This window comes from Coptis chinensis, chromosome 4, assembly GCF_015680905.1.
Source record: "Coptis chinensis isolate HL-2020 chromosome 4, ASM1568090v1, whole genome shotgun sequence".
Classification (NCBI taxonomy): domain Eukaryota; kingdom Viridiplantae; phylum Streptophyta; class Magnoliopsida; order Ranunculales; family Ranunculaceae; genus Coptis; species Coptis chinensis.
The window spans coordinates 7,085,117-7,102,679 of record NC_141459.1 but is presented as its reverse complement, the minus strand read 5'-3'; the positions used below and the strand labels follow the sequence as shown (position 1 = coordinate 7,102,679).

General features: G+C 35.4%; 2 protein-coding genes and 1 long non-coding RNA gene across 3 annotated transcripts; 1 reads left to right on the top strand and 2 right to left on the bottom strand.

The window, feature by feature from the left end:
* Nucleotides 1–2,415: 2,415 nt before the first annotated feature.
* On the bottom strand, nt 2,416–3,882 carry LOC147501560 (F-box protein SKIP23-like). Its single transcript, XM_086606606.1, has one exon. It carries the CDS (start codon nt 3,401–3,403, stop codon nt 2,468–2,470), a length of 936 nt encoding a protein of 311 aa, XP_086462732.1. The 5' UTR covers nt 3,404–3,882; the 3' UTR covers nt 2,416–2,467.
* Nucleotides 3,883–4,535: 653 nt separating this feature from the next.
* On the bottom strand, nt 4,536–7,402 carry LOC147501559 (thylakoidal processing peptidase 1, chloroplastic-like). The gene is given in 7 exon segments (XM_086606607.1): nt 4,536–4,967; nt 5,345–5,412; nt 5,557–5,643; nt 5,765–5,833; nt 5,933–6,001; nt 6,614–7,126; nt 7,129–7,402. Coding segments are annotated over 7 exon segments (1,071 nt in total). The 5' UTR covers nt 7,267–7,402; the 3' UTR covers nt 4,536–4,840.
* An 8,189-nt stretch (nt 7,403–15,591) lies between these two features.
* Nucleotides 15,592–17,135, top strand: LOC147501558 (uncharacterized). The gene is made up of 4 exons (XR_015219832.1): nt 15,592–16,195; nt 16,307–16,418; nt 16,523–16,615; nt 16,705–17,135. It is a non-coding gene; the product is annotated as an uncharacterized LOC147501558 (long non-coding RNA).
* Nucleotides 17,136–17,563: the final 428 nt, after the last annotated feature.

The window sequence follows — 17,563 nt, the reverse complement described above, 5'->3', positions numbered from 1 at the left end:
CATTTCCAACTTATCATAGGCAACAGTTAATTGACCAAGTCAAACCGTCAAAAATAAAACTCAAAAATAAAAAATAAAATAAAAATCAACCTAATTAAATAGTGGAGATTACCAAAATATCCCTCCACTAAACTTACCATTTAACTTCAAGATTTTTAAATCTAATACACAAGACCATGTATTTAATAATTTCACTTTAAATCAGTTGCAATTGTTTTAAATTTAATAATTTAACTATAAATAATTTGGCAATTGTTTTAAAATTTTGGTAGTATAGTTTGAGAGGAAAACAATATAGGGGTATTTTTGGTAACCTCTACTATTTAATTAGGTCGATTTTTCATTTGTTAGTTTTTTTTGTCGGTTTGACTTGATCAACTAATTGTTGTATAATGGAAGACTAACGGAAGTTAAAAATGTGGGGTATTGCAAATGATCTTCAAATGTGTGGGTATACCAAAAGTGATCTTTAAATGTTAATATCACTAGACCATGTCAAATGGGTAATTGGGTTGGTTTTTGAAACCCCTCATGCTTTGAGGGTCGTTTTAAATCTTGAAGCATTTACTCTCCTCAACCAACCGTTCTAAAACGCTTTAATTTTTGAAATTTTTTAAATTTAATTTTCACTATAAATTTTTGGCAATTGTTTTATATAGTAGTATGGTTATACATATAAAACAAGAAATTAAGAAAATTTTTTACCATAATTTAAAAATAAATACAAACAAAAATACTTTTTACAAAATCAATAATTGTTGTCTAATGAATATTAACTTCATATAAAAACATACTTTTTCTTACAATGACATAATTTACATTAGACTTAAGTATTTAAACTCATTTAAATCAAAACTCTACATGGGCCTTTATTTTTCGACATTTAATCATTAAAAAAAAAATATCACTAGATGGTGTCAAATGGGTCGGTCGGCCGGCCCAGACCCCAATTAGTCGGTTCAACATTTTTAAAACGACTAGATTTGGCCTATTCGAAGTCGGTTGGGCACCGCCTAATCTAGAGACCGCATGAACCGATTTTTAGAACAGTTGTCCTCAACCCTCTCGAGAGGATTTGAAGAGCCGGGCTTGGGGCCAAACATGAGGGCCAGATATTATGTTATATATTTAATTTACAAAATAAATTTAGAAACATTAGTTAAAAATGATAAATTCGAATGCACTTTACAATTAAACTTTCAAACTACTAAAAAAAACTTGTTAAAGTTGTATTAATCAATTAAGATCAGTTAAATTCATTTTATAAAATATTATAATAAAATTATAAGGTTGGCAAACTTAATCGATAAACGTTATTTTAAGTGTTTTTTAGTATATTAATGCTAAAATGAAATATATTGTAAAAATATTTATTAAAATAAATATAATAAATATTGAGAGCCTAATGAGGGTCGGGCTTAAAGGAGAACTTAAATTTCAAAGTTTAGGCCCTTACCCTCCCCTCAAAGGCTTGAGGGGTGGATAGGCCTAGCCTACAAATGTGTGAATGCCTCATTTTGAGGGGGTTTTCGGCCCATGGGCCAGGGTTTGAGGGCCATTTTGATACCCCTCCGTATCGCTAATTCCCCAAAATATGCTGAAATTTCAAATCATCAGCAGCGGGTTAAAAATTTTACTAGTGATGGGATGAAAATGTTACTAGATATAGATAAATCAATTTTTCTCATGATCGTTTGTTTTTGCTAGGTAAGCCAGCCGAGACCGGTTCCTCTATAATCGGGTACAAAGATTGATCTCTGTACCACACACACACTTTGTATCTCGGCGCACACACACACATCTCGGAGCACACACACAGGTATCGAGGCACACACACATTTCGGATTCGGATCAACGGCGAGATAACACAATTACAGAGATGATCTCTGTACCCGGTTGTAGAGATCTCGAGTCCAAGCCAGAATGTATCACACTGGAAAAGCGTAACTAAGAGAGATTACATACAAATGGTTTCGATAATTCAAATTCCTAAGTTTTGAATTTGAGGCATTTTTTGAAGCGCAGTAAGCTTGGTTTTATTGGAGAAATTTGGTTCTACAGGTTTTTTTTTTGGGGTAAAGGGTTCTACGTAACTTGTTTCAAAGTTCAAGCTAGCTTCAGAGTTCAAACTGTTTTCAGCCACTGACAAATTTCCTGGAGCCAACAGATGAATTTTTCAGCTTCATATAAGGAAATCAACTAAGAGTCAGTTTAGTCGTCCGGCCTACTGCGCTGCTATATACGTATGGAGATTTTGTTGAGACTTGGTTGATGATTTGAAATCTATTTGTTATTGGCATGTAGTCTTGTACCAATTCTGAGGACTTTGCGTCAGGTTGGAATAAGTTGGATCAAGCTCCATCAATCATTATGCTTAATTTTAAGTAAAATAAAGTACAGAACAAAAAAAATGTACACAAACCATTTTAAAAAAATAACTGCAATGTACACATATTAGCAACACAACTTAATTAAATAACAAAGAAGAGCCAGATGGTGTTGGCTCAATCCAGATTGGTGGAAAGATCATTTTTCTCTTCATCACTATTGGTTCGTTGCTCCTATATCGACCCAACACGTACTTTACCCATCCAAAAGGCCTCGAGACAAGTTGTTGCAAGCGATAAAATATAGCAACCATCCAAGACGCCTTCTGACTAAACTCACCCATGGAATGACATTTCCCATCTTCTAAGTTGAAGATTCCCATGTCATGAGGTTCATCATTTTTGCACCTCCGATACAAGGGTTTATAGCGGTCATCTGTGAAGAAGATACAGTTCGATATGCATCCAGGAAAGTCTGACGATGATATAGACATGGAAGCGCTATCCCCTAAAAACAATGTTTGGCCATGTAGGCTCTTTACCTGATTCCACTTGCACAAAATTGGATCCAGTTTAAGGACTTCAAATCCAGAAGTGATATCTGAGTAATTAAGAGGACCATATGAGGAATCGTCCTCACTATCAATGGTAACCGCGTCATCAACGGCCACCTCGTCTTCATCAGCTATCACCACATCTCCATCGTTGACGTCACCATCAACGGCCACTACGTCTTCATCAGCTATCCCCACATCTCCATCGTTTAAGTCATCACCAACCTCTTCATCAACCTTCCCGTGTAGCTTTCTAACTTGCAATAAGTCACCAAACGAATCCACAAGATAGTTTTTGTTTCCAACATTATCATCATCTGGTGCTGGTGCTACTTCCATAAGCTTGGGATGAGGATGATTAACATCACAGGAAAAAACTTCTCCCAAGTAGTTGACAGCATAGAACTGATCTTTGTAATATACTACGTCTTGGATCGACTTGTGCATAAAATCAAGGGAAGTCCAAGTTTGATCACCAGGCTTGAAGAAGGCCAATTTATTGTCCTCACCGTAGATGGCCATAACTACATAATTAGGATTTGTTGCTGGATTGGCGGACAAAACTGCTTTGACCAAAAACCTCCATTAAAAACTTCATCCTCCACGTGGTGAAGGTCCGCTTCACTCCGCACTTCGAGTTTAAAAGGTTCTTCTTTGCGGCGAAAAGCTGTTAAAGGAGGAAGCTGGATCTCATTATTATATGACAAGAAAGGATTCAAAAGACGAATGTCGGATTCATTATCACTCAATATTATCAGCCATCCTTCACTGGAACCGCGGCATAACTGATTGTGGGGCAGTTGTATTAAAAGATCAGAAACTTTACTCTCGGAAAGGTTGTACAAACTACGTGTTTGATTTTCTTGGTCGTGCTCGGTAGGAAGCATGAGAAGTGGAAGTCGACGGTGTGGGCAATACTGGCGCGGATATTCATTGTTAATACTTCTCCATGACTGACAAACAGCCCCACATCTAACGTAATCTTTAATGTCCTCAAACTTATCAGTGATAGAAACCAAAACACAATCAGGAATATCTAACAGCTTGGTCTCCATAACTTCCTGATTAAAAGAATGAATTATGAGTAGTTTGAAGTTGGGGATTATGGGTGTGGTTGCTCAGATTTATAAATATGCTTGTTCACGTTGGAATCTAGTTATGTCTCCTACTCGAAATTTGAAACCGTGTTAATTTGGGATAAGGGAACACAGATCTTTTAGGATTAGTTAGTAAATAACGTACAACTTGGTGCAATTAGTGAGGCTGGGGTTTAAGCCATCAGTGGAGAGGAGAGGAGCGGAGCTGAAATTATATAGGATCTCATTATCCGAAGCTGTTTTAGAAACCGATAACAAGTTGGTTTTGTAAACAACATGCATGGTTTTAGAAACCCATTGAAACAAAGACGAAAAAATGAAACCCATTTAAAAGACGGACCGACCTTTACTTTGAGTGGCGCCAAGCCAAACTCTGCCTTAAGGTTTTGCTTGAGATTTGGGGGCTCAAAAGTGCCATTAGGTCGGGCCTATTGAAACCCTATTTAGTAGTACTGTAGTAGTAGTGACTGCCAGTGATACAACGTGAATTAGTAAGGTCATTAAGGCGGGTTACTGATCAAATTGTGGTGAAAAAAATCTGAGACTTCATTTCAGAATGTGAGAAAAGCAGATAAAAAGAATGCATTAAGGTTGCCTCGGAGCCATTATAAAAGCATTCAGACTTCTCAATCAACAAGAACGATAAGTGCATTAGAGATGATGCACTGGAGCTCGTCCCCAGAATTCATACAGGAGACAGTCGCAACTCTCAAAAGATTTACAGTTTTCAGGAAAATGATTTAAAGGAATAAGAATCCATAAAGAATCATTCTCCAAATAAAGCAGAAGTAATCCGTGTCCCAATTTGTATGTGCAGCAGGGCGGTGAATGTCTTCCAGAAAAGATGCAACGATTTCAAAGGTCAAGAACCTGAAACAATAAAATTACAGTGTCCTGCTTGCTGCTCATAAATGGTGTTAGATATTTTTGAAGGAGGCCAGTAGCGAAGCAACGATCTTCCGACAATGTTTTTTATTGGCAGTGGGCCCCTGAAATTATTTTTAAAACATGTCAGATTAATTCTCAAAAACTGCATATGGCAGAAACATCAATGAAAATGAAAAAACCAATCACTTAATGTACTCATTATTTAAATCCCTTTTCTTTTCATTACTCGGACTATTTTGGACGAGGTAAATGAAACAAAGTTCCTGACTGAAATTTTTCCTTCAATGACTGAAATACGTACCCAGAAGATACTACTTGCTTGTCTATTTAGATATAAGTATATGAGAATAACTCAAGATACATAGTCTAAGATTTTATCAAACTAACTCTTTCAAAAACTCAAAAACAAAAAAGTTGATGCACCAAAAGAAAGGAAGAACTGAATAAACAACTACCATTCTACAAACTAGAAACTTACCAATTATGGGAGTCGAAACTGTTGTTACGATTGTCACCCATGACAAACACATAGCCCTTTGGAACAAGCTGCATAAACACAATATATAACCAACGGTCAGAAAACATAATTAGCTCGGATTCGTATTAGCAATGTGATGTATCCTTTTTTAAAAGGTGATGTTAGTGAACAAAGGAACTTCTAAGAAAGGGACAGGAAGAAGGGTTCAATACCACTCGTTCCATCTCATAAGTAAGCGGCTCTAAAATATACTCTTCGTCTTGGATGATGTCATTCACCAATAATTTTCCATCGCAAACCTATAACACAGAGCAAAATGAATGTTATGGTAATGGATCCAACACTAGAGCTAGGGAATGCCAATCAAGAAAGAAAGATAATTAAATATAACAATAAGTAGCATGTTAGGTGAGAACTCACCTCAACATGATCTCCCTCCTTGGCTACAATTCTCTTTATGAAAACATCACCTGAACTGAAACCATTTTTCTGGACATAGTAATAAAAAGAAAAGGAATAAAGAATAAAATTAGCCCATGAACCATTGGTGTAAAATTAAATCGTTGCATCAAAAAGTTGAAATCCTACCTGCAAGTCTGCAGGAGCCTTGAAGATCACTATATCTGCAACCTCAGGCTTTCTGAAGTAATATGAAACCTGTAACATTATCGAGAAAGAAAAAAGTATTAGCTTCAACATTTCAAGAACAATATTAAAGCCATATTATCCCCCACAGTTGTGAACCTTAATACTCGATCAATGCTTCACATGTAACCAAACTCAATAACCATCCAATCAAATTTACATAACGTCTCACTAATCCCTACTGCCTTACCAGTTTTCATTTGTATCTATGACAAAATATAATGGCAGTTAGGGGAGAGTTACGGGAATATTTGCCATTTCCAAAACTCTCACTAGATAGGTCTACATCAAATAGAAAATGATGAATTGGGGCAGCAAGTTATGTTAAATAACATGTTCTTTAACTTCATTTATTTTTAATTTTTCTCTATTTCCTAATGTAGGTATTCCCATTATCTAAATGTAATTCAAATTAAATTGCTGAAAAACGGATAAAATTTGTATCTGTAACTCTAAGTACTATTCGATACCCAAGAATGCAGGAATTAATTCATACAGTAAAAGCATGCCTAACAAACAAAAACCTCCATTATTTGTCCAAATAGCATATACATGTACACACAGAAACACCTATTAATTAAATTCTAACAATGCAACAACATTAATACAAAAAAATGGTATTACCTTCTCCGCCAATATCCGGTCCCCAACGTCCAAAGTAGGATACATAGACAAACTAGGAATGGACCTAGGCTCCGCCAAGTAAGAACTATTCAACAAAGAAACAGTCATAGCAGTAACAAGAACTTTCCCATCTTCGGAACAAAAATTAGCCAACTTGGACAACCAACTACTCCTCCCTCCAACAGCCTTCTCACCATCATCATTCAATATCTTCCTAGTCCTCTCTCTATCTTCCTCATCCCGAAAAATCTTAGTACTACTAAAATAATCCTCACTCTCACAATCATGAAACGGTTCATCAGACGGTAACCATTTCAATTTCTTAAAAAACGGTATAATAGAAGACGGTTTAAACCCACCAAGTATCGATGAACTCCCCGTCGACGTAACACCTAATGCCCCTCTCCCAACACTACTACTACTACTACTCGTCGATAACAATGAAAGTAAACCCAATAACAAAGGAGTCTCACATCTAACTGAACCTATTTCACTATATTTTGTATTATTGTTTTGAAAACAAGACTACTGGATCGTGCGGTGCACGTGGTTTGAAATAATCTATAATTGCTAACCTTAGAAGAGGGACATAGATTAGAAGCTAGGTTATGTGCTAAGTAACCGGAATAAGAAAGAGTGACTCGGATCGCCATAAGTGCAATCTTTAATACACTGTTAAAAATTCGGTAAATTGGGGTTTTGGTAGAAGGAGTAATTAAGCCGGGGTTTATTGGATCATTCCCATTTCTGAAATCAAAAAAAGTGGAGCAAAGAAATTTTGAGGGAAGAAAAATTGGGATGGTTTGATCTCTCCGAAAATTTGGGTTCGGAGAGAGGAATGAATTTTTTTTTTTGTTTGTGCGAGGAAACGGGACAGATGAGGAGTGGGTGGGGGATTTATATTGGGAAGAGGGGAAGACTAGGTTTGTTGCTGTGGGAATGAGTAGGATCAGTTTTGGATATATTTACGGAACTGCCAGTACTTTTTTGTGATTGATTTATCTCTTTTTATCTAGATTCCGTACGGAGATGACGAGAAACTAGAAATCAATGGGATATATACATATATTTTCCAGTGTGAATTTTGGCCTGGACTACCATGATAATATATTTATAGGGATGAGGGCTTTTTTTGGGGCGTGTGATCTATCGGTCCGAAAATTAAAAACAAATTTTTTCTTTTTTTGTTTTTTGATAATCACACATCTAATAGTTTTGGATCTCATTTCTATGAGAATATCTTCGGATAAACCGTCACTACCCTACACTAGCATACCGATATTAGCTAAGAATTTTAAAGAATCGGGATTTCAAGGGTGCAATCGACAGATGTGGCTGGGTGGTAAATATTCGCAAGGTTGTGGGTCTTTGATGGAAGGGTGTCACTATGTAAGTGAGTTTGTTTAATAGTTTAGTTGACTTTGACTAGAGTGGGTTTGGGCTGATTTCCTGTGAGTTTCGTGTGGACCAGTATGGGCCAATCAGTATTTGGGGCATCCTCCTTCCGCATGTATTCAATACAAAACAGGCGTCAAATGGAATGGTGCGACCGCACCTCCAAAGAACGATCCGCACCCCAAGAATTTTACAGAAACTATCCTACCTCTACACGTTTAATTCTGGTTCTGCTCTTAAGGACTTTACCAAGATCCAAACATGGACCAAAATATCACCGATATATCTCCGATATATATTGATATTTTGGTACACCGACATCGATATTTTTGACATATATCTACCGAATATAAAACCCTTTTTTTCGATATATATCGGAATTTTCGATATAAAATTTTATGTCACCGATATAATCGATATATCCGATATTTATGATATATATAGTTGACTTTTTGACCATTTTTTAATATAAATCCAATATTTTCAATATATTATCGATATATTTCTGATATTTTCGATATTATATGTCTGATATATCCGATATTTTAAATAGTTTGGAATGGTCACCAAAATAATAGATATATCCGATATATCTAATATATATCAGTTTTTGAGTACATCGATATATTGATCGATATCAATATTTTGGGCCTTGGATCCAAGAAGATAGTTCATGTTGAAAATGTGAATCACGAGTGGTTGAGCACTTAGAATGTGTGACGGTTAAAGAATTTTTCATGAAATATGACCAATATCTTTTTTTCACTGCATTATTCAGGAAATAACACATAATTTTTTTGAAATGACACATCAAAATTGAAATCAAATTAATGAAGAAAAGGGTGGTAGTGTATCTGTGTGGGTAGCTGAGCACAAGAGCACGATATCAGCTCCTGACTTTTAAACGTAAGGAGATTTTTGGCCGCTTTTACTAAAAATTGCAGCTCAGTTGGTGATGTAAGTGCGTACGCATAGCTAATTGGCATGTGTTCAGCTAAACAGCATGACGGCTGATAAACACGGAGAAGTCATCACCTTTAATGCAGACATGAGTGCACTATAATCAGCTCGGTAACGTAAGTCTCAGCTGGTAATATTAAAACATAGATCTATGATTAAGCTACGATTAGAACTATTTTTTATTGTAGTTAATAATTTATGAGAAATATAAAGAAGAGATAAATTACATTAATAAAAAGGTAGGTTTAGTTTTCAAACATTTAGGAGCGACCAACTTTCTCGTAAATGGAGGTTAGAGTATAAGACGAACAGGAGCGGGGGGTGGGGGTGAGGATGGGGATGGGGATGGGGATGGGGTGGGGAACAGATGACTGTGAGTGGCAGTGGGAGCTAGGAAAGTAAATGAGGATGAGAAAACCAAGGATACAAAAAAAATAAAAAAAATATATTATATATATCTTACAAAGGCCCAAAATATCAATATCGATCAATATATCGGTATACTCAAAAACCGATATATATCGGATATATCTATTATTTTGGTGACCATTCCAAACTATTTAAAATATCAAAAATATCGGATATATCGGACATATAATATCGGAAATATCATAAATATATCAAAAATATATTGAAAATATCGGATTTATATTAAAAAATTGTCAAAAAATCAACCGATATATATCGTAAATATCAAATATATCGATTATATCGGCGATATAAAGTTTTATATCGGAAATTCCGATATATATCGGAAACGGAAAAAAAGGGTTCTATATTCAGTGGATATATATCAAAAATATCGATGTCGGTGTACCCAAATACCGATATATATCGGATATATCGGCGATATTTTTGTCCATGTATCTTACTATATAGACAAATATGGGGTATAATGAATAGTGTTTTCACGTACGTCACAGGGGTAAATAAGTCATTTTATTTAATATTTTATTATTTTTTGTCAAAAAAGACCATGAATGATTGACAAGTGTCCAAAAATACTTTTTAATAGTTGGAAATGACATTTCAGCCCCTGTGACAGACACAAATCCGTTGTTTTGTGTACAGTGGCAAAATCATTATTTTGTGATTTCATTGTGGCAATTGCTTAATTTTGAAAGCTTTTATTATTTTTTTGACTTTTGGTAGTGGCAAAATGGTAATTTTATGAATTTCATATTTGTTTTTTTGTGGGCAAAAAGGTAATTTGTCTGTGGCAGACATGTAAATAGTGTATATTACAGGGCAAATTTATAAATTCCAATAAGAACCGTCATATTAGGGACCCACCTATGTTTTGAGAGAGAAAAATATTGTAGCTTTGTGATTTCACCTAAAACGTGCAAAGCACGTGCATGAGGTTAGTATATATATATATATATATATGGAAAAAAAAAATCAAATCTAAATAAGTACTTGCTCATAGTTGTCTTCGGCGGTTTTTTTTTTCATCCTTCTTCATTTTCTGAAAGCGTTGTAAGATCAATTCGGTATCAATGCTATCAAAAATTTCTTTTTCAATGTATGTTATTAAACAATCATTCAACCACTCATCCGTTATCCAATTACGCAGACGATTCTTTATGATATTCATAGCAGAAAATGTCCTCTCCACAATGGCAGTAGCAACAAGTAAAATTGCCAATCAAAACAATCGCCAATCAATTGGAGTTATGAAAATTCTTCTACTATCCTGCAAAGTTTGTGAAATAGTTTTCGACACAATACAAACAACCGAATGGTTAACCAATCAAAATAGAGCCAAAAATCGCCAAATTTTTACTTGAAAGTCCTGACAGATCATGCGTGTTCTTGTAAAAATTTAGAGCAATTGGAGTTCTACAAACCCTTCTTATCGGCTATTATTCCAGAAATTAAGTGTTGCAAAACTGCAGAAACACATTGGAAACAATCCACTAGTTAGTTGGTCAAAACAAATAAAAAATGCTTCAAAATTTTACGGCAAACTCCTAACTTATGATAGATACTCCTGTAAAAATCTTATAATTTTTGGAATTTCCTAAGTAACATTACTCGTCAGATTTTCCCGAAACTTACGGTGTGAAAACTAAAATACAACAGTATAAAGATGGTAATAGTTCACTAGTTAAAACAATTAGGACAAATCTAAAACAATTCTAGTAAATCAACAACACCGTAAAGATTATGCCTGAAAATTTTCAGAATTTACGAAAATTTAAAAATACCTTTACCGCAGTATTCTTCACTGTGAGTCCGCAATCTTAAGGGAGCACGGGCGCACTTTGTGCAAGGCAAAAAGGAGGGCGGGCACGCTCTTAGTTTAAAACAGTGAATTTCAAGCTTGAACAGTAACGAAAATATGAGAAACAATAATGAAAATTAAAAGGGTGGGTGGGTAGAGAATGGGGGATTGCCCCTTGGATTCAACCAATTTAATTCTTATCCTGAATGAGTTTAAGATGGCAGCGGCGCCATTTGATAACCCATAAAAACTACTACAACTAGATTACTTTAACTTGATCTTACGATATCAATTATTTATTTACTACTCTCACATATATTGTCACACCCCGAAATTTCTAAACAATTAAAAAAATGAATAATTAAAATATAAATATCTCAACCATCACTTGGTTCAATTGTCTAAAAACCAAGGCTATGACGGGGGGATACAACACATGTCAAAACCTAAAACCCACATCACAACAGGATCAACTTAACAACAAAAATCTCCAAATTCCTCAACTATCACTTTATTAAAAACTTTCTTCCATCCCAATACAAACATAAACAAACTTTAAAAATAACAATTTCCAACATCGTATTCTCATGTCATATAAAAATGTAACCTACGTTATTACATACTTCCAAAATATCATACCTAATAAAATAAACTCCCAGACTGCTCCAGACAAGAATCCAAATTACACGCCATGGTTCCACTGCCTTCCACTTGTGTTCCCAAGAACACACCCACGTTGCCAAAACAAAGCAAACATGGGTCAGCAAAAATGGAATTTGCTGGTATGAGTAAACTAACCACATATAAATATTATCATACTTTAATTATTCAAACAATCACTTTATATTAGCCCATAACTTAATCATTCACAGCTTGGAAGACAGGTAGTTCCGTCATTTCAACCGGCATAGTGTCTTCCCAAGCAAGACTTCCATTATATTAACTCATTATCATAACTCGTTATTATAACTAGGTAACTGAATTAAAACCTACTAATACTACTTTTGGATAAGGGTAGGACCGCGTCCCTGCACAAAATGTTATTAAGTCCTACCCTCCTGCAAAAGAAAGTTATAACTTCTATATAACCTTTGTAGATATTATATTAGGTATTCAAAAGTAAACCCAAATACTCGTATAATCAAAGAATACAACTAACCCGCAAGACAAATACCTTAGTTCCTCTCTAGGGCAGTCCAAACAATCTGGTCATTCATGGCACATTCAATGAATACCCGGGTCATTCATGGAACATTCAATGAATACCCCTATATAACGCTAACGGGCCATTTATGGCACATTCAATAAATGTCCACCTAACCTATGACATCAACAGTCATAAAAACTCAAATTTCAAAACTTGAGGCGTGGAGAGTTCTAAAAGAGTGTGGTAAATTTATTTACGCATTATTGAACCTTATTTCATATATTATTTCAGAGAACAAAAGAGTATCTTGATTCCTGTATTTTTTATTTACGCGTTATTAATTTCAGGGATGTCTTAGTGTCATAACGTTGCATATCATAAAATATTGCAAAATCACATAGTAGTTAATACACATACACACGTATATATAGAGGTCTTAGCCTAAAGTCAAGTATGTTAATAGCCCTAGACCTATCTTAATAACCCAAATCATAATCCGAATTAAAAGGTCAAATTGGGTCAACTGGTCAAAGTCAACCCTGGTCAACATTCAACTCTGGTCAAAGTCAACCCTAGTCAAAGTCAAAGTCAACCATCATGGTCGAAGTCAAACCGCTGCTTCCATGTTCAATGTTCGGGTCATAGCCATGGTTCATGGCTAAGGTCAAAATGCATGGCTCATGGGCTCGTGACTAAGGTCATAGTTCGGACCCAACTAGCCAAGCCCAAACCTTAGAACCCGAAAGTCTAACACCAACTTATTTATTCTACCTGACCCAAATGGGGACATAAGGACCAACCCACATATAATTATAAACCGGCCCAAAGCCTAATGGAACTGGCCCAAAACCTTAAATTGAACTGGTCCACAAATTTAAAACAAAACCGGGCCCAACATCAACTGAACTGACCCATAGGCTAAGCCAAATTAGTCTGGCCCCAAACAAAACAAGCTAGGGCCCAAGAAACTAAACTAGAATCCGGCCCAACCAAACAACATAAACTTGGGCCCAAATAACAAAAACCAAAAGAAATGAATTCGGCCCAAAACCCCAGGCCCAAGAGAAACCGACCCAGGCCCAAGCCCAAATCGAATCACTGTTCATCTTCTCCAAACTCTCTCCTCCACCAGCCACCAAAACGCGCCGACCACCCACTCCCATTTCATCAAGTCGGTTTTGACCCAAATCCAAAACCAAACAACATTAGTTAAAACAAAAACCCCAAAGCCTACAATCCAAACCTCACCCAAAACTAGATCTAAAAGATTTTACTGCCGCCATTAATGGCTTGCTTCAAGCTCCACTCGACAGCCCCACACACAACCAATAACCACCCTTAATCCAACCACACTTCAACAAAACAATCAACAAAACCAATCAACCAAAATACAAAAAAAACACAACCATCACAGTTCTATCAAGCGATTCTCACGGTCGCCATTAATGGTTACCCCAAGCTCCCAACAACCCAGTAAACCAACACTCGATCCCCCTCACACACCCTCACTAGCTATCCCTTTCCAGTACCCAATTCCATCTGCCTCTAGCCAACAAACCGACCAACCCAATAAAACGAATTTCAAGTTTGAGCTGCCATTAACGATTTCTTACATCAACCCCACTCCTCAATCCCGACGTCCATCACACATCAACAACCAATTAATTTTAACATCACAGTATATAAAAAAAAGGTTTAAACAAATCCCTCAGGACGATTTGTCCAACGCCATTGACGCTTGTTCAAAGTTTGAATAGAGCCTCGACTGCCCAAGCCGCAACAGTTCAACAAAAAGTATTGACACCAATATCAATGTCGACAGTATATAGACACAGTATCCCAGTTCGACAGGTTGTATATCAAATCCTAATTCCACTAGAGTTTTAACAACGCGACAACACGACGTCGAATAAAAGCAATATAATGGACAGTATACAAAACAGAAACATTAGATAGTATACGCCTATATACGAAAACTATACATCCGGTGAAATAGCAAAATAGCTACTCACCTTTAGCGCGCTTCTGTTCCCAGCAAAATCTCCAGCAAGAAACTTCTCTCTTTCCTCTCTGTGAAACTCTCTTTTCTGAAAAACTCTCTGTTCTTCACCAACCCTTTTTTTTTTTTTTTTTTTCTGTTCTGTTCAAAACAAAACCCCCGAAATAGGGACGAGAGTTTATCCCATAAACCCACGTCTCCTATTTCCACTAACACTTATCCTATTTTTATTATATCTATTATCTATTATTATTATCTTTATTATTATTATAGAAAAACAAATAATAAAAACACAGGGTGTTATATATATATTCATGCAATATATATATAGTACGAAATTGTTCCACTCTTAACTTTCTAGACTTAAACGAATTCAACTAATCAAACTCAAGGAAACAATGGTGAGAGCAATATTTATAGATGTGAATTTATACTATGAAACTAAATATATTAATTTAACTTATACTGATTTAATTAAAGCAATTGAATATGACTTGAATAAAATATGGAGAATAATATATATGAGGATTTGATTCCACCTTGATTAATTCTTGATATGCTAGTATAGATTTGTTGTAATTCTAATAATTAGCACTACCAAAAAAGTGACTTTTAGACGCGAATGATTTTGCCGCGGCCAGGGTTTGGTGGCTAGATATCACTTTTGCCCAAAAGAAATAACATTTTGCCTTAGTCTTTTCCTTTTGTGGCTAAAGGTACATGTTTTGCATCGGTTTCATTCTGGCCGCGGCTTTAAGTTATGGCTCTTGCAGCAAGCAACTTATGGGAGCGCTTTAAGTGTGTGTTTTGCAACAAACAGTGGCAAGAAGTTCTTAGTTGCCTAATTATAAATTTTCATATTTATTTTCAAATAGGGCAGAGAATTACACATCACTTCCCGCGTGTATTTTCATTCTTTCCCACAATTTTATTTGGTGAAAATTGAATGTCGAATCTTCTCAAACAACATAAAATAAAAAATAAACATAAAATAAAAAAAAAATAATAAAAAAATAATAATAATAATAAGTCCTTACTTAAACCCATTTCATCTCATTTCTTCTATTTGTTTCTCAAGTGTTTCTTCACTGCTATTGCCGGTAATCACCTTCTTGTCAAAAGTTTTTAATTATCATCTCTATTTTTTACGCTTTATAATTAAAAAGTATCATTTTTTGAGTTTTTAATTCTTGTTTGTATGTTGATTTAGTATTTATGAGTTTCTAATATAATCTATATGATTTTTGGGGTAAAAGATTTGAAATTTAAATCTAAATCCTTAGCTTTCTTTTTGTTTAGAGGTAAATTTCAGAAATTGTGCATTAATTTATTTTATATTCTTAGATCTACCATGTATAAAGCCACTTGCAGGTTAGTAATCTGAATTATGCCTGTTTCCCTTGTCAAGTCACCGTTTCATTTTTTTTTATTCGAGCTCCATCATATCGAATTGCAGAAGTACAAAACAGCCAGGTACATACCCGATTCATTTGAAGGTTCATATATCATTTTCGGTACTTCTATTGGTTCATATATCTGTTTTGAAAAATTTTAGAAGTAATATTCAAGTTTTGCTAAATATAATAATTTCCGGATATCAGGAACACATATATAAGCATTAGCCTAGTACTTTAGCTGATTATCAAATATCAACCTTCATCCATGATCAAAATTTTCACAATGGGGTTATGTAGATATATGTTATTAGTGTTTGTTGTAGCAGCATTGTGTATAGATTCAACGTTCTTAGCATCTGCAACTAAAGTTACTTACGACGGAGGTAACCTTTTAATCGATGGAGTGTCAAAAGTTATACTGTCAAGCTCCATCCATTACCCGCATAGTACTGTACAAGTAAGTTACTCGTCGCTTGTGATTATTTATCATTCTCAATCGGCATTCAATTCATTTGTGCATTCATTTGTGCATAAAAAAATTGCATTTCGAAGTTTTATTGGTTTTTAGATGTGGCCGGATTTGATTCAAAAGCTAAGGCAGGAGGTCTTGATACCATTGAAACTTATGTTTTTTGGGACTGTCATGAGCCTAATCGTCGCCAGGTTTCCACTTGTTGCATGTATGCTAATTTACTGAATATATACAATACACAATATTCCTGACACCTCACTTTTTCATTGTCGGTTTAGTACCGCCTAACTTACCATTGTTTTCGTTCTCAAGGATGAGATGGAAACCTTCACTAAATTAATAATGGACATATGTAAAAAGGAGAAGTTCTTTGCACCATAAGGAGGCCCCATTATCTTAGCTCAGGTTCGTTGTTCGTTCTTTTCATTACGGTTGTTGTTGTTATCCTCATCATTGTTCTTGTTGTTATTGAGTTACATGTCAATACTTAACAGATTGAGAACGAGTATGGAAATATTGACAAAAGTTATGGACAAGCAGGCAATAACTACATCAAATGGTGTGCACAGATGGCCTTGAACCAAAATGCTGGAGTTACATGGGTCATGTCCTCTTAGAAAGGCTTTGCGAACTTTGCCCTTGACTTTCTAATGGGTGGTGTCTCTGCTACTGTATCCAAAACTGCTGCTGCTCCCATTGAACATGTGAAGCTTTTGATCCAAAACTAGGATGAGATGATCAAGTCAGGGTGCTCTACGCCATACAAGTGTATTGCGGAATGTTGTGGATGGCTACTGGAAATGGTTTCTTGTTTCCTAGTACATTTATTTTCTTTGTACCAAGTTATTATTTGTTTGATCAAGTGACATCTTGTAATCGGCGAAGCCATATTCAATTCAATTGAAAATGTGGGATCTCATTGTTAGAATTATTTTGAAGTACCTAATATTCCCCCTTAAAAATAAAAAATAAAAACTTTTAGCAACGGCCAAGCCGTGGTGAAACGGGTTATCCAATATTCAAATGTGAATGCTTTTGCGATGGAACAACTGTGGTCAAAAGTTTTTTCCAATAAAATATAATAATAGCTTATTAAATGGGGAAATACATTTTGCAGCGAGAGTTTCCACGGCAAGAAGTGAAACATTTAGCCACGGCCGTGTTAGCCGTGGCAAAAAACTTCTTTTCACACCCTTTATTGCCACGGGCGTGGCTAAACGTTTTTCCATGGCAAAATACATTTTGTTACGAATTTTGGACATTTAGTCACCACAAATGGGCGCGGCAAAAATCATATTTTTAGTAGTGTAGCATGCTAATTAATTATAATCTTTATGTTTTTACATAAATGTT